The 18,488-nt window shown below is 41.4% G+C and overlaps 1 protein-coding gene across 1 annotated transcript in view; it reads right to left on the reverse strand.

The window, feature by feature from the left end:
• Positions 1 to 18,488, reverse strand: part of LOC106567547 (kin of IRRE-like protein 3) — a 368,305-nt gene that overhangs the window by 21,718 nt on the left and 328,099 nt on the right. Inside the window, exons 9-10 of the mRNA XM_014136991.3 lie at positions 13,943 to 14,069; positions 317 to 417 (exon numbers count right to left, since the gene is read on the reverse strand). Of these exons, the coding sequence (XP_013992466.1) occupies positions 317 to 417; positions 13,943 to 14,069 (228 nt within the window). The remainder of the gene's footprint in view (positions 1 to 316; positions 418 to 13,942; positions 14,070 to 18,488) is intronic.

Raw genomic sequence — 18,488 nt, forward strand, 5'->3', positions numbered from 1 at the left:
ATCTAATCAAGATACTGTATACTTGTGTTTTATTTTCCATGAATTCCATAAAAAAAAGACAAATCCATTTTATATCCCACTCTGTGACACAACAAAATGTGTAAAAATTCAAGGGGTGTGAATACTTTCTGAAGGCACTATTTCGCAAGAGTATATAACTTCAGGAAATCATTTTAGGCGTGAACACGGTCTACGCTGTGTCATGTCTTCACCATGATTCAACCAATAAGGCCCCTCCATAGGTTGGAACACAGACAGCCCAAACTCAGTCTTTAAAATAAATGTTTTTAGAAGGAAGGAGGGATGAGTGACTCACAATGCGGTCGGGAGGAGGAGTGCTGCGGATGAAACACTTGATCTGCCCCTTCTCCCCATAGAGGGCTTGCTGGGTCTGGGTGCTGGAGATAGTGGGAGGACCTACAGCACAGCCAAGGGAAAACCGGTCAATCACTCCAATAAAACACTCACATACATCACTGGCCTATCAGAAGGCACACTTTAACGGCGCCGCGGCGGGGGACGGCGAAGGGCACAGGCATTATAATAGATTTGAGTTTACAGTAAAATGGAGATGAGCAATTATTCATGATGATACTAATTTGTTTTGTTTTTTAAGGTGAGATTCCCGGCATGATGAAAAACTGGTTGTTTTATTGCTAAAAGACAAAGAAAGAGACTAAGAAATGTAGAAGGGTTGGAGGGAGGGGGTGGACAGCAGAGGACAGAGGAAGGGTTAGATTAAGGGCTAGAGAAAATTAAGTCATATTCCAGTTTGCCGTCCTGTGCGTTAGTTCTATTTCTTCTCCTGTGCCTGTGAAAGGAAACCATTGAAATGAGTGACCTTTGACTGACACATGGTGACGATGATAGACTCCCCACTCAAGGAGCTCTTGCTAATTCCAGAACTGCTGACTATGAGAATAACAAACATTCTCTTTTTTGCAGCCGCATTTCACTCAAATGCAGCCGCATTTCACTCAACAAAACCGAGGGCCCTGAATTCTGTGTCACTGTTTACAGAAGCAAAACAGACATCAATAGAAGTAAAAAAAGGGAGGAGGAAATAATACCTGGCTTCTTTTGAAGTAAAAAAAAAATTCAGGTGATTATTGTAGTTCGTAATGCTTTTTAGCAGAAGTAGTATCATAATAATATAATGACAACCTAGTCCACATACTGTTTTATTTGTCCACCACAGCTACCAATTACAGTTACCATTGCATTCCTGAAATGGCTGCTATTCTTGCAACTGCATTCCTGCAGAATGTTGTACACTCTAAAACAACAGAACTGTCTCTTTCCCCCGTCTAAACCTTGTGCAACATGTAAATGTTCCAGCCCAAATCCTCGAACCTCATTATCACTGGCGATGTCCCTGCCTCTGACTTGGGTGTGATTGAGCTACGCTTCTCTGACCACAAGATTGTGACAATGCCTCTGACCGCTCCAACTCCTCTCCACTGCCCAAAGAGGACCATTAAATTCCGCAACCTGAAGAAACTTAACCCATCCCTCTTTCAGGAACACATCTGACTACAGTGAACTGGTCCTCGATGACATGGTCAATCTGTATAACAGCACTCTGAGTAATACCCTGAACATCCTTGCCCCTGAAAAAAATGTACATTCCAGAGGTCGTCTCCTTGGTTCACTGGGCAGAATGAAGACTCATGGCCGTAAGTTTGAGCGACTTTGGAGGAAGGAGGGCCTCACTGTCCACCGATTGGCCTATAAAGACTACCAGGTTCTGCTTAATAGCAGCACGATCAGCTTTCTACTCTGCCATGATTGACAATAACAAAGGTAACCCCAGAACCCTGTTCTCTACCATCAACTGCCTTTTCAACCTTGCAAACCCATGCTCTATTGCAGCCTCATTTGAGCAGTGCAATAGCTACTCAGATTTTGTCAAGACAAAGATTGACACCATCAGGACAAACATCATAGCCTCTAAGATGGCCTGCACCCCACCTCCTGAAACCCCAACCCAGACTGCCCCTCCCTTCAGCAACTTTACAGAAGTCACATCTGCTGTTGGGGAGTCAATCATCTCTAAAATAAAGGCCACCACTGGCTCCCTTGACCCTATACCTACATCCCTACTCAAAACCTGCTAAACTAGCCTGCTTATGTTTGGCACTAAACTGATCAACAATTCCCTGCTGATGGGAGAGGTACCATCGATCTTCAAAACAGCTGCAGTCACCCCCTTACTGAAGAAACCCAACCTTGACCAGGGCATCCTATTCAACTACAGGTCCATCTCCAACCTCCCCTTCCTATCAAAAGCACTTGGGAAAGTGGTTCCAAACCAGCTTCAATCACATCTATCATCTAACCAGTTGTACAAGGTTTTCCAGTCTGGCTTCTGGCCCTTGCACAGCACCCGAAACAGCTCTGGTTAAAGTTACCAATGACCTACTGATTGATGGCTGTTGATTCTGGATCTCCTAGCATCCTCCTCCTCTTTGATCTCAGTGCTGCTTTTGACACCATAGACCACAGTATCCTCCTGTGGTATCTCAGAGAGCACACTGCTGTCTCTGGAATAGCTCTGAACTGGTTGTCCTCCTACCTCTCCAATAGGAAGCAATACATTACTATTGTAGAGTCCAGATCGAAGGAGTCTGCCGTCACATGTGGCGTGCCACAGGGGTCAGCGCTGGGGCCTAGCCTGTTTTTAATTTACATACTCCCTCTCGGACAAATCCTCAGAGATTATAACATCAACTTCCACTGCTATGCTGATGATACCCAGGTCTACATTAATACCAAACTGGGAACAATCTTTGCCCTAGCAAAACTCAGCAGCTGCCTAGAGGACATCAGGGCATTGATGAAAGAGAACTTCCTCCAGTTGAACAGTAGCAAGACTGAGGCTGTGCTTATTGGGACACCCAAATAAGTCACTAGTGCTGGAAACATCTGCCCTACAATCAACGGCCAGGCCATCCCCCTGTCCTCTGTCATTTTCAACGTAGGTGTCGAGTTTGATCCTGTCCTTTGAAGTCCTTCGATGCCCAATTTTTCCACCTTAAAAACTTTGCCCGGTTTTTACAATCACTCTCCCAGCCAGATGCAGAGAAACTCATCCACGCCTTCATCTTCTCTAGGATGACCAGGACCAAGAAGTCAGATCACATCACTAAAGCATTGACTTCAAAATTCTCATGCTTGTATTTAAAGACTTGAATGGATTGAGCCCCACCCACATCAGCGACCTCATCTTAATCACGAGCTATCTCACACGTACTCTCCTCTCCAGCTACTCCCTACTGCTTCAAGTCCCCAAGACACGTCTCTGAACTATGCGGGACACAGCCTTCTGCTCCCTTGATCCTTGCCTATGGAATGCTTTCCCTTACCATCTGAGAGCTGGTCCAACACTCAGAACTTTTAAAACGGGCCTTAAAACCTTCTTCCACAGACTATCTTTTTCATAGTCCTAGTCCCAATCTAAAATGTATTTAACACCTAGCCCACTATTGCTATTTTATCTGCCTTGATTTAAATGTATGTTGTTTTTATGTATACCTTTTTTTTGCCTTGAGATAACTCTGTAATGAAAAGCGCTATACAAATTAAATGTACTATTATTATTATTATTATTATTAGTAGTAGTAGTAGTAGTAGTAGTAGCAGTAGTAGTATTAGTAGTAGTAAAAACTATGGAGAGGAACAAAACACTTTTTTTTCAGAGGGAGAGGGACTTTCCAGTGCAAAATGGGCTTCTCTATACAGCCAAACGTATTCACACAGGGAGTGGGAAGTCCGAGAGATCTGACAAGGGACGGAGAAGTGCAAATGAGTGCTATTATTAGATGACTTTATCTCCCAGCCTCACCCTTGGAGCAGCTCTCTTGATCTGCCGGAGGAGGTAGACAGGGTGGATGTATTTAATGGAGGAGGGGAGGGGAAAGGAGGAGGAGAAAAAAATAATCACACTTGTCTTTTCATACTAGCACTGGCAAGTTCTTAACTGAGGAGAAATTTACTTACTGTGACTGTAATATGTGATTGTCTCACCCAGCTATCTTAAGATGAAACTGTAAATCACTTTGGATAAGAGTGTCTGCTAAATGACTCAAATGTAAATGCAAAAATGAAAGAAGAGAAAAGGAGAAAGGGTGTTACTTGTTTGTGATTGAATTTGAAGATTCACTAGCCTGGAATCTAAACTGATATGATCTGTTTCACCATTGTTTTACTTTACAATATCAGTCTTAACCATAACCTGTCCAATCAGCCTCCTCTCAGAAATTATGGTGATGGGTGGGTTTAGCATCAAAATCCTTTTGGCCAAATGCTACACCTTTCCAGTTCGTCAAATAATGGACTTCCTGACTCAAGCTTCAAGGAGAGAATAAGCCTCCTTCATAAGGAAGGAGAAATTCATACACGCCAAACCTCTCTCTCTTATTGCATTGCTACAGCAGAACTGTATTACATCAAAACAGTTTGTCTACATGCCTCCAGAACTGCTTTCTCATTGACTGGTTAAACCGGCAATGAGAGCAGACAATAAGAGGGCCTCTTTGGCAAGGGAGAGGGGGAAAAAAGTACAATTTAAGGTCAGCCATTTTGTGAATACCTACGCCCCTGCTATTCTTGTGCCATGAATTGTTGATAGAGTTCGCCATCGATTGCCTGACTTGCACGGTCTTCAGGCATAATAAACAACTGTCTTTGGTTACTATATCTATTTATTGATTAGTTAAAAAAGGTTGCAATAACTTTTCATTTCGCCTTGGCCAGCTGTAGCATTGCTGAGGTAAGACTGGGAGTTTAGTCCGTTTGAAATCGATTGAAAGATGTGTTAAAGCACTTTTTTCAACTTTAATGACATGTATCCTGTGTTGCTGTTTATTTCTGGTGCAACATGCTCATTCCAGTCAAGCTGAAGTCATTGTCAATGATGCTGATTATATTATCAAACGCTAATTGACAATGACTGTTTTTTCCCTTTCAGATAACACACATACAGTGCCTTCGAAAAGTATTCAGACCTTCTGCCTTTTTCCACATTTTGTTACATTACAGTCTTATTCTATAATGGATTAAATTAGAGTCCACCTGTAGTGGAAAGGCACACACCTGTATATATAAGGTTCCACAGTTGACAGTGCATGTCAGAGAAAAAACCTAGCCTTGAGGTCAAAGGAAGTGTTCGTAGAGCTCCGACACATGATTGTGTCGAGGCACAGATCTGGAGAAGGGTACCAACAAAATTCTAAAGCATTGAAGGTCCCCATTGCCTTACCTTCTCACGCCATTTGCACACACTGTATATAGACTTTTTTTCTATTGTGTTATTGACTGTACGTTTGTTTATTTAATGTGTAACTCTGTTGTTGTTTGTGTCGCACTGCTTTGCTTTATCTTGGCCAGGTCGCAGTTCTCAACTGGTCTACCAGGATAAATAAAGGTGAAATAAAAAATGTATTAAAAAAAAGTCCCCAAGAACACAGTGGCCTCCATCATTCTTAAATGGAAGAAGTTTGGAACCACCAAGACTCTTCCTAGAGCTGGCGCCCGGCCAAACTGAGCAACTGGGGGAGAAGGGCCTTGGTAAGGGAGGTGACAAAGCACCCGATGGTCACTCTGATAGAGCTCTAGAGTTCTTCTGTAGAGATGGGAGAACCTTCCAGAAGGACAACCATCTCTGCGGCACTCCACCAATCAGGCCTTCATGGTAGAGTGGCCAGACAGAAGCCACTCCTCAGAAAAAGATTGCTGAGCTATAGTCAATGAACAGGATTCTTACATAAGTATTCCTCTTGTCCAGATAGGATAGGGTAGTGTGCAGTGGGATGGCGATTGCATCGTCTGTGGATCTATTGGAGCTGTAAGCAAATTGAAGTGGGTCTAGGGTGTCAGGTAAGATAGATGTGATATGATCCTTAACTAGCCTCTCGAAGCACTTCATGATGACAGAAGTGAGTGCTACGGGGTGATAGTCGATTAGTTCAGTTACCTTTGCTTTCTTGAGTACAGGAACAAAGGTGGACATCTTAAAGCAAGTGGGGACAGCAGACTGGGATAGGGAGAGATTGAATATGTCCATAAACACTCCAGACAGCTGGTCTGCACATGCTCTGAGCAAGCGGCTAGGGATGCCGTCTGGGCCGGCAACTTTGCGAGGGTTATCATGCTTAAATGTCTTACATCGACCACGAGAAGGAGATTCCATTGTCGCAGTGGATAGGTGGTAGCATTCGCGCAAAACTGAAAGCGCGAGCCTCCGCATTTAACCATTGTAAGGTGACTGGGAATATGGCCGAATACAGGCAGTGTAGTTATTCCCTCCGTAAGGCAATCAAACAGGCAAAACATCATTACAGAGACAAAGTGGAGTCACAAATCAACGACTCAGACACGAAACATATGTGGCAGGGTCTACAGACAATAATGGACTACAGGGGGTAAACCAGCCACATCGCGGACACCGACGTCTTGCTTCCGGACAAGCTAAACACCTTCTTCGCCCGCTGTGCCACTGACGCGACTGTGGAATCTCCTTCTCTGTGGCCAACGTAAGACATTTAAACGTGATAACCCTCGCAAAATTGCCGGCCCAGACAGCATCCCTAGCCGCGTCCACAGAACATGCACAGACCAGCTGGCTGCTGTGTTTACGGACATATTCAATCAATCCTTACCCCAGTCTGCTGTTCCCACATGCTTCAAGAGGGCCACCATTGTGCCTGTTCCCATGAAAGCTAAGGTAACTGAGATAAACGACTATCGCCCCGTAGCACTCACTTCAGTCATCATGAAGTGCTTTGAGAGACTAGTCAAGGATCATATCACCTCCACTCTACCTGACCCCCTAGACCTACTCCAATTTGCTTACCGCCCCAATAGGTCCACAGATGACGCAATCACACTGCACACTGCCCTAACCCATCTGGATGAGAGGAATACCTATGTAATTATGCTGTTCATCGATTACAGCTCAGCATTTAACACCAGAGTACCCTCCAGACTCATTAAGCTCGATACCCTGGATCTCGACCCCGCCCTGTGCAACTGGGTCCTGGACTTTCTGACGTGCTGCCCCCAGGTGGTGAGGGTAAGAAACAACATCTCCACCCTGCTGATCCTCAAAACTGGGGCCCCACAAGGGTGCGTTCTCAGCCCTCTCTTGTACTCCCTGTTCACCCATGACTGCATGGCCATGCACACCTCTAACTCAATCGTCAAGTTTGCAGACGACACTACAGTGGTAGGCTTGATTACCAACAACGACAAGACGGCCTACACCGAGGAGGTGAGGGCCCTCGGAGTGTGGTGTCAGGAAAATAACCTCACACTCAACTTCAACAAAACAAAGGAAATTATCGTGAACTTCAGGAAACAGCAGAGGGAGCAGCCCCCTATCCACATCGATGGGACAGTAGTGGAGAAGGTGGAAAGTTTTAAGTTCCTCGGCATACACATCACGGACAAACTGAAATGATCCACCCACACAGACAGCATGGTGAGGAAGGTGCAACAGCGCCTCTTCAACCTCAGGAGGCTGAAGAAATTTGGCTTGTCACCAAAAACACTCACAAACTTTTACAGATGAGCAATCGAGAGCATCCTGTCGGGCTGAATCACCGCCTTGTACAGCAACTGCTCCACCCACAACCAGGCTCTCCAGAGGGTAGTGAGGTCTGCACAACACATCACCGGGGGAAAACTACCAGCCCTACAGGACACCTACACCACCCGGTGTCACAGGAAGGCCAAAAAGATCATCAAGGACAACAACCACCCGAGCCACTGCCTGTTCACCCCACTATCATCCAGAAGGTGAGCTCAGTACAGGTGCATCAAAGCTGGGACCGAGAGACTGAAAAACGGCTTCTATCTCATGTCCATCAGACTGTTAAACAGCCATCACTAATATTGAGTGGCTGCTGCCAACATACTGACTCAAATCTCTAGCCACTTTAATAATAAAAAATTGGATGTAATAAATGTATCACTAGTCACTTTAAACAATGACACTTTATATAATGTTTACATACCCTACATTACTCATCTCATATGTATGTACTGTACTCTATACCATCTACTGCATCTTGGCTATGCCGTTCGGCCATCGCTCATCCATATATTTATATGTACATATTCTTATTCATTCCTTTACACTTGTGTGTATAAGGTAGTTGTTGTGAAATTGTTAGATTACTAGTTAGATATTACTGCACGGTCGGAACTAGAAGCACAAGCATTTTGCTACACTCGCATTAACATCTGCTAACCATGTGTATGTGACCAATACAATTTGATTTGATTTGATTTACAGAGGGTAGTGCGAACGGCCCAGTACATCACAGGGGCCAAGATTCCTGCCATCCAGGACCTATATAATAGGTGGTGTCAGAGGAAAGCCCATAAAATTGTCAGAAACTCCAGTCACTCAAGTTATAGACTGTTTTCTCTGCTACTGCATGGCAAGCGGTACAGGAGCGCTAAGTCTAGGACCAAAAGGCTCCTCAACAGCTTCTACCCCCAAGCCATAAGACTGGTGAACAATTAATAAAATTGACACCAGACCATTTACAATGACTCCCTCCCTCCCTCCCTCCCTCCCTTCCTTCCTTCCGTACACTGCTGCTACTTGCTGTTTATTATCTATGCATAGTCACTTTACCCCTACCTACATGTACAAATTGCCTCAACTAACATGTACCTCCGCACACTGACTCAGTACCGGTAACCCCTTCATTGTTATTCTGATTGTGTTACTTTTTCTTATTATGTTTTACTTTAGTCTATTCTGTAAATATTTTCTTAACTCTTCTTGAACTGCACTGTTGGTTAAGGGCTTGTAAGTAAGCATTTCATACATGTGACAAATAAAGTTGGATTTTATTGTATTTTGATTGGTCAGACCAGCTTTGAATAGACCTTAGCACGGGTACTTTCTGATTGAGTTTCTGCCTATAGGAAGGGAGGAGCAAAATTGAGTCGTGATCGGATTTGCTGAAGGGAGGGCGGGGGAAGGCCTTGTAGGCATTTCGAAAAGCTAAGTGGCAGTTGTCCAATGTTTAACTGGCACGAGTACTACAGTCAATGTGTTGGTAGAACTTAGGTAACATTTTCCATAAAATTTGCTTAAGGATCAGACACTCTTTTCCAATTTTCGTTTAAAATGACATACCCAAATCTACCAGCCTGTAGCTCAGGACCTGAAGCAAGGATATGCATATTCTTGATACCATTTAAAAGGAAACACTTTGAAGTTTATGGAAATGTGAAATGAATGTAGGAGAATATAACACATTAGATCTGGTTAAAGATAATGCAAAGAAAAAAACATATATATATATTTTTCAATCATTTTTGAAATGCAAGAGAAAGCCCACACTGTATTATTCCAGCTCAGTTGTAATTTAGATTTTGGCCAATAAATGGCAGCAGTGTATGTGTAAAGTTTTAGACTGATTTAATGAACCATTGCATTTCTGTTCGAAATGTTGTATCAAGTCTGCCCAAATGTGCCTAATTGGTTTATTAATACTCTCCTCAAACAATTGCATGGTATTACTTCACTGTAATAGCTACTGTAAATTGGACAGTGCAATTCGATTAACAAGAATTTAAGCTTTCTGCCCATATCAGATATGTCTATGTCCTGGGAAATGTTCTTGTTACTTACAACCTTATGCTAATCACATTAGTGCACGTTAGCTAAAACATCCCGCGGGGGGACACCGATCCTCTAGAGGTTAAATCCAAAATGCTGGAGAATAGGTGCACATTTACTAATTTTAGCTTCATTCTCCAAATAGATAGAAAGATGGCACCAACAGATATGTGACCCGATTCAGGAAAGTAGGCATATGTCGCAAGTCATGACTTCACAGGAGAGCCTTTTGAAATGTAAAAAAAATAAATTCATCAAAATGCGTATTTTGGCAGAAATGTGAATTTTCATGTGCCTTAATAACAAACTTGTAAGCTATCTGTTAATACGAATACAATTGTTAAATTATGAGCCTTGTTGGTTAAGCCACAGAAAAAGTGAGCAACATTCGCACTAGCTATGATTGGCTGAGATAATAAGTGGGCTGGACATGCCAAGGGAGGAGTACGAATTGGTCTGCCAAAGAAGCTCATCAGTCTGTGTTGGTAATCCTGTCGAACGCTGATTTTTTAAAAGGGTATTGTGTAGTGGAGCTGTATAAGTGTGGCTCTCCACTTTCTGGAGGATCAAGCTTTGAAATCAGTGGAATGAAAGTATGATACCTAAAGAGATGGAGGGAACACCTGTCTCCGGATTACATCTTCAAACTAAGGGCAACAGTGGCATGGCATTCCTGACAGGGAGACGCATCCATGCACAATGATGTATAAAGGTAAGATAGTCTAGCATCAGCTAGCTACATTTTTAGATATTACACATTTTCTAATTTTGACAGAAAGTGGTTTAATTTCAAGCTAAAGTGCATCATTAGCTAGCTAGCTAACGTTAGCTGGCTGGCTCCCTAGCTGATATTATCATTCGTTTCCAAGAGCCGTTTGCTGTTCTAGTTAGATAACATTGAAAATGGTTGGTTAGCTCCCAGCAATGTGGCATTGTTGGCACTGTTCATTGTTGTTTAACTAGCTAATGTTGGCTGGCTGGCTCGTTAGCTAACGTTATGTGACATGTGTACAAAACCTGTTGAATATCGCCAGTGTCAGTAAACGTCTGCAAAAAAGCATAATGAAATTATAGCCAGCAGAGCTGGTTTGGCTGTTTTCAGAGGTTAAAAAATCATTGGCCAGAGCGTCAAGTGTGCGCTTCGAGAGTGAAACAAGATGGGTGGGGTTAAGGTGAGGTTGTGAACGATGCTGAATGGGTGTAGACGAAGAAGAGCTCTTCACTAGATAGCAAAACATTTAAAGGCGATTTTCTCAAAAGTGAGTTTAAAAGTTGATGAAATTTCAAAGCAGAATTACTTTTTCATTGTTCCTCAAATGCAGTGTATGATATACCATTTTGTAGTTCTGTGTCTCTACTTTTATCTAATGTAAAAAGCACAATTTCAAATTTTGCTGCATAAGACCGAATCCAGGTGGTGAGTCTCATGTCAGCTCTGTTTCTAGCTCCTAAGCGACTTTGCAGTATTTCGTTTTTTTGGGGTATTATTTCTTACAGTATTATCCCCAGATTTTTTTTGTGTTATTACATACAGCCGGTAGGAACTTTTGGATATCAGAGCGGCGGTAACTCACCAGCATTACGACCAGGAATACGACTTTCCCGAATTGGATCCTTTGTTCATACCGCCCAGGGCAATTTAGCTTATTCCAGAGGCTGCTCCAAAACACCACTTGCAGAGAAGAGGTATTTGGAGTGGACTTCTAGTCCGACTCAGGAGGCGTGCACACCATCCACTGCTTCCGAATATATTACTCACTAATGTTCAGTCTCTGGATAATGAAGTAGAGGAGCTCAGGGCGAGGATCTCCTTCCAGAGAGACATCAGGGATTGTAACATACTCTGTTTCTCTCTCCGGGAAGAAGAAAGGCGAGGGTGTATGTTTCATGATTACCTACTCATGGTGTGATTGTGATAACATACAGAAACTCAAGTCCTTTCGTTCACCCGACCTGGAATACCTCACAATCAAATGCCAACCGTATTACCTCCTAAGAGAATTCTCTCCGGTTATAGTCACAGCCGTGTATATTCCCTCTCAAGCAGATACCACGACGGCCCTCAAAGAACTACACTGGACTTTATGCAAACTGGAAATCACATATCCTGAGGCCGCATTTATTGTAGCTGGGGATTTTAAGATCAAATGTTTCATATGATGCGACAGTACAGAATGTCACCTTTTATTTTAGGGTATTTTCATACATATCTGTTTTACTGTTTAAAAATGAATGCACTTTATTTATCTAATTCCCCCATTTGAAGAAGTATTTGGACAAATTCACCTATTTACCTAATTCACCTATTATTAAAGTGTAAAGTAATCAAAGGTTTAGTATTTAGCTCCATATTCCTAGTGTCACAACGTCCACAGGTGGCGCCTCTCCCCGTTCGGGCGGCGCTCGGCGGTCGTCGTCGCCGGCCTACTAGCTGCCACCGATTTCCTTTTCTGTTTCGTTTGGTAATGTCTGGTTAGGGTAGCACCTATTTTATGTTTAGTAATTAGTGGGGTATTTAGTCTGTCTGTTTTGTGTTTGGGATTGTGCGGGATTGTTTCGTGTCTGTTGTTGTAGGTTGGGGGATTATTTTTTCTTGTCCTTAAGAATACGTTACGCGTTTTGCAATTAGGGTTGCTGGGCTGCGTCCTGCTACATTCCTAGACTGTGTTTGTCTTGCTTTGGAATTATTTTTACCCTGCCTTGTCGGTTCGGTTCTTTGGACTTGCATTCTTCATTAAACGTGTTTCACGTACCTAAGTCTCCTGCGCCTGACTTCACCCCTCCTGCAGAACTACTTTTGACACCTAGCATGCAATGACCACATCAAGCTTATGGCTCTACAAACTTGTTGGATGCATTTGCCGTTTGTTTTAGCTGTGTTTCAGATTTAATTTGCCCAATATTAACTGAATGATGTATAATGTATTGTGTAATTTTGGAGTCACTTTTATTGTAAATAAAATATGTTTCTGAACACTTTTCGATGAATGTGAATGCTACCATGTTTATTGATAATAATGAGTTAATCGTGAATACTGATGAGTGAGAAAGTTACAGAGGAACAAAGATCATACCACCCAAATAATGTTAATCTCCCCTATGTAATGGTGACATAGTATTTTGGTGGCATGATCTTTGTGCATCTGTAATTTTCTCACTCATCATTATTCACTCATCATTCATGATTATCCATAATCATTGTAGCATCCATATTAATGTAGACGTGTTCAGAAACATATTCTATTCTTATTTACAATAAAAGTGACTCCAAATTGACACAATACATTATTTACCATTCATTTCTATTGGACACAACATAATCCGAAACACAACCAAAACTGTAAATTCATCCAACAAGTTTGTAGAGTCAGAAGCTTGATGTAGTCATTGTGTGTGAGGAATATGGGACCAAATACTAAAGTTTTGAATAAATGTAATACACTATAAGTGAATTTGTCCATACTGGACACCTTCACATGGGGGGACAAGATAGATAAATGTGCATTCATTTCTAAACAGTAAAAGAGATATGTATGAAAATACCCTCAAATATAAGGTGACATTCTGTACTTTCACCTCATATAAAACATTTGATTTCATATACAAAATGATGGAGTATAGAATCAAATTAAACGTTTTAGCTTCAGTGTCCAAATAAATATGTAGGGGGGGTGCATCTATAATAGGAGTAGGGTTGAGCTATATTATGATAGTATCAGGTGTCAATGATGATTGACAGCTATCTTGATATGACAGAAGATAACATTGCATCTAAACAGTTACAGTTCATTTTTACTTAGTAAGTTAGAGTCCTAGCTGTGATCAAATCCATGCTTTTCTTCTCCCAGTTAAAAGCAAACTACATTATGACCCCCTGATATTGACACCACTATTGTAAATATGTCTCTGTTTTACTTTGTTGTCCCAGAGTCCAGCTAGCCTGAAACATATCCCTGAGCTTGGAACAGCTTTCACATTCCACTGGGCAAAAACTAGTTGAATGAATATCGTTTCCATGTAATTTCAACCCCAAAATATTTTGCGATGAGGTTAAATCAATGTGGAAAACTGATTGGATTTTTAGAAGGCCAATTATTGAAGGGAATTTAGTTTTTCTTCACCCAACTTTTAACCTAAATCCAATGACATGTTGAATTTTTTTGTTGATTTCATGTTGAATTCATGTTAGTTGACAAGTCAACCGAATGTAAATTAGAACTAGACGTTGAACTGATGTCTTTGCCCAGTGGGATCCAGCTTGGAAATGAATTTGGCATTCATCCTGATGTGAAGTGCACTTACCATTCACAGTGAGGGACACTTCCTTTTCTCCAGCTCCAACTCGGGGGACCACCGCCCGGCATACGTACTTCCCAGCATCATCCTGCCTCACCGCCTTGAGTGTCAGGATGTTGTCATTGCTAAGCACCTGTGGATGGTCACGAAAGGTCAGGTTGGGTTAAAGGTCAAAGGTCAGGTTGGTGATAAAACACTTGTCTCTGAACCCAAGGCTGCAGCCGAGTACCGTCCAATCCTCATATAAGCCAATCACAATTAACTCTCACCAAAATGAGAGTGTTGGCAAGCACCTTAAAGTCTGCAAAGCCACTTGAGCCACTGCTTTAATAAACAGTATAAAAGTGTATGATAACTCAATCATATCAACATAAACTGCATGGGTGCAATTGCCTATATGACAGACTGAAAGCAGTGGACCATCTAAAATATATTATTTTCAACCAATACCATTATGAATGTCAAATCAAAGTTTATTTGTCACGTGCGCCGAATACAACAGGTGTAGTAGACCTTACAGTGAAATGCTAACTTACAGGCTCTAACCAACAGTGCAAAAAAGGTATTAGGTGAACAATAGGTAAGTAAAGAAATAAAAACAACAGTAAAAAGACAGTGAAAAATAACAGTAGCGAGGCTATATACAATAGCGAGGCTATAACAGTAGTGAGGCTACATACAGGTACCGGTTAGTCGGGCTGATTGAGGTAGTATGTACATGTAGATATGGTTAAAGTGACTATGAATATATGATGAACAGAGAGTAGCAGTAGTGTAAAAGAGGTGTTGGCTGGTGGTGAGTGGCGGGACACAATGCAGATAGCCCGGTTAGCCAATGTGCGGGGAATGTACAGTATGATGTGTTGAGTGTCTGGGATCTTTTGCAGTTTTTCCATAGGTATTTTCTGTTTTGCATCTCTTGAGATGTCTGGTTCTGATCAAAAGTGTTTTGCAAGGTTAAATCCAGAAAAAAAGCATATTTGATGCCCATATACATGATAGGTATTGGCACAGTATAAAAATATACTAATGAAATCACTAACTGCTAGAATAGAATACAATGGAATAGAATACCGGTAAAATAGAATATAATTAATGTTAGAATAAAAAAGTAGAGGATAGGACAGAATATAATATAATTGAATAGAATACAAAATTGAATAGAATAGAAACAGAACAGAAAAACAAGTATTCAGACCCCTTTACTTTTTCCACGTTTTGTTACTTTGATTAAATAGTTTTTTTCCTCATCAATCTACACACAACACTCCATAATGACACAGCAAAAACAGTTTTTTAGACATTTTTGCAAATGTAAAAAACTTAACTATCACATTTACATAATTATTTAGACCCTTTGCAATGAGAATCAAAATTGAGCTCAGGTGCATCCTGTTTCCATTGATCATCCTTGATATGTTTCTACAACTTGATTGGAGTCCACCTGTGGTAAATTCAATTGATTGGACATGATTTGGAAAGGTGCACAACTGTCTATATAAGGTCCCACAGTTGACAGTGCATGTCAGAGCAAAAACCAAGCCATGAGGTTGAAGGAATTGTCCGTAGAGCTCTGAGACATGATAGTGTCGAGGCACAGATCTGGGGAAGGGTACCAAAACATTTTTGCAGCATTAACAGTCCCAAAGAACACAGTGCCGTCCATCATTCTTAAATGGAAGAAGTTTGGAACCACCAAGACTCTTCCTAGAGCTGAGCAATTGGGGGAGAAGGGCCTTGGTCAGGGAGGTGACTAAGAACCCAATGGTCTCTCTGACAGAGCTCCAGAGTTCCTCTCTGGAGATGGGAGAACCTTCCAGAAGGACAACCATTTCTGCAGCATTCCACCAAACAGGCCTTTATGGTAGAGTGGCCAGACAGAAGCCACTCCTCAGTAAAAGGCACATGACAGCCAGCTTGGAGTTTGCCAAAATGCACCTAAAGACTCTCAGACCATGAGAAACAAGATTCTCTGGTCCGATGAAACCAAGCTTGGACTCTTTGAACTAAATGCCAAACGTCATGTCTGGAGGAAACCTGGCACCATCCCTACGGTGAAGCATGGTGGTGGCAGCATCATGCTATGGGGATGTTTTTCAGCGGCAGGGACTGGGAGACTAGTCAGGATCGAGGCAAAGATGAATGGAGCAAAGTACAGAGAGATCCTTGATGAAAACTTGCTCCAGAGCGCTCAGGACCTCAGACTGGGGCGAAGGTTCACCTTCCAACAGGACAATTACCCTAAGCACACAGCAAAGACAAGGCAGGAATGTCTTCGGAACAAGTCTCTGAATGTCCTTGAGTGGCCAAGCTAGAGCCCGGACTTGAACCCGATTGAATATATCTGGAGTGACCTGAAAATAGCTATGCAGCAACGTTATCCATCCAACCTGACAGAGCTTGAGAGGATCTGCAAATACAGGTGTGCCAAGCTTGTAGCATCATACCCAAGAAGACTCTAGGCTGTAATCACTGTCAAATGTGCTTCAACAAAGTACTGAGTAAAGGATCTGAATACTTATGTAAATATGATAGCAAAATGTCAATTTTTTGGGGGGGGCTTTGTCATTATGGTGTATTGTGTGTAGTTTGACGAGTAAAAAAAACAATTAATCAATTTTAGAATAAGGCTGTAACCTAACAAAATGTAGAAAAAGTCAAGGCGTCTGAAAACTTTCAGAAGACATTGTAGAATAGAAAATAATACTTCATTGCCCTTAATCCTTATACTACCAACATATTTTACATACATGGATTACGAACTGGGGTCATTTTGACCCCAAGAAGAAACTATTGGGAAAAAGAAACAATCATTGCAAAATATAAACTTAATTCTAATCAAAACATACACTAAGTTTACAAAACCTTTGGAATACCTTCCTAATATTGAGTTGCATCCTCTTTTGCTCTCAGAAAAGCCAACATTTGTCAGGGAATGGACTCTACAAGGTGTCGAAAGCGTTCCACGGGGATGCTGGCCCATGCTGACTACAATGCTTCCCACAGTTGTGTCAAGTTGGTTGGATGTCCTTTGGGGGTTGGACCTTTCTTGATATACACAGGAAACTGTTGAGTGTGAAAAACCCAGTAGTGTTGCAGTTCTTGACACACTCAAACCGTACACCATACCTCATTCAATATTTTGTCTTGCCCATTCACCCTTTGAATGGCACAGATACAAAATCCATGTCTCAATTGTCTCAAGGCTTAAAAATTGTTCTTTAACTTGTCTCCTCCCCTTCATCTACACTGATTGAATTGGATTTAACAGCTGACATCAATAAGGGATCATAGCCTTCACCCTGATTCACCTGGTCAGTGTATGTCATGGAAATAGCAGGTTTCCTAATGTTTTGTACACTCAGTGTAATTAGACATGTACATTATGTTTTTTTACCAAAACAGACCATTATTTTAGCAAAAGTATAATTTGCGTATTCTGTCAAACGAAAATATAAATGTCCCCTTAAATAATGTGCAGCTTTTTCCAAAGTACAATTCACACTAATAATAAAAAGCACATTTACCATCATTTGATTGTAGTATTATTTCGTTTTTAGAATTTTGAAATAAATATGAATTTAAAAATGGGCGGTACACCAACATTTGAAATATACATAATTCCACTGACAAAAAGTAATTAACCAATTGATCCTGAGATAATTACCAAAAATATGGCTTAATTTTCTTAATTTACTTTACTTCTTTATTTACCCCACTGCCAGCATCGCTGCTAGTGACACAATGGGAGTGGTAGGATCTATGGCAGGATGCTCCAAAAAGCATGCCCAAATCCTCAATGTTACTTCAAACCAAATGTTACAGCAAACAAAGAAACATAAGTTGCACATATAGAATATTGGAGGGCATTATACGAATTCTGGTATTTATATGACAATTGCAGTAGAATAGCTATTTTTTCCGGGGAATACACACCACTACAGTATGTGTACATTCAGAGAGTAGCTGGTTTCTGTCTTACAGTTCTACCAAGTATTCATACCACTGACAGACTTTCATGAGCTGTTTTGACTGTAACTAAGCATATATCTAAGGTATTTTATATATTTTACACAGTCATAGTTATAGCCAGTTATAACCATAGACGAGTACACCAGGTGCTCCATCTCTGCAGGTGATCTGTCTATCAGGTCAAGGTCACTGCAACAGGTACACCTCCACCCTCTGATTATATGTATAGCTCTGCAGAGAAACCTGGATTCAAATAAACACTTTAGATTCGCCCTAGAATAACTACTTTTCGGAAAATACAGATTTTTATATGAACAAAAATAATGTTATTTTGGTTATGCACACAGTCAGACTTTACATGGTATAGAAAAGTGAAATCTTAGTTTAGTACACGGGGAACTATATCTCTGCAGGTGATCTTTCTATCTGGTCAAAATCACTGATTCAGGTTCCCCTCCACCCTCTGGTGGTATGGATAAATTGTTATTATGTCTCCAGAGAAACATAGATTCAAATAAAATGTCAGATCTATCAAATTACAATAGACGAAATTAAGTGTTTTTGTCTGGTGTCAAAATGA

This window comes from Salmo salar, chromosome 13, assembly GCF_965601325.2.
Source record: "Salmo salar chromosome 13, fSalSal1, whole genome shotgun sequence".
NCBI lineage: Eukaryota > Metazoa > Chordata > Actinopteri > Salmoniformes > Salmonidae > Salmo > Salmo salar.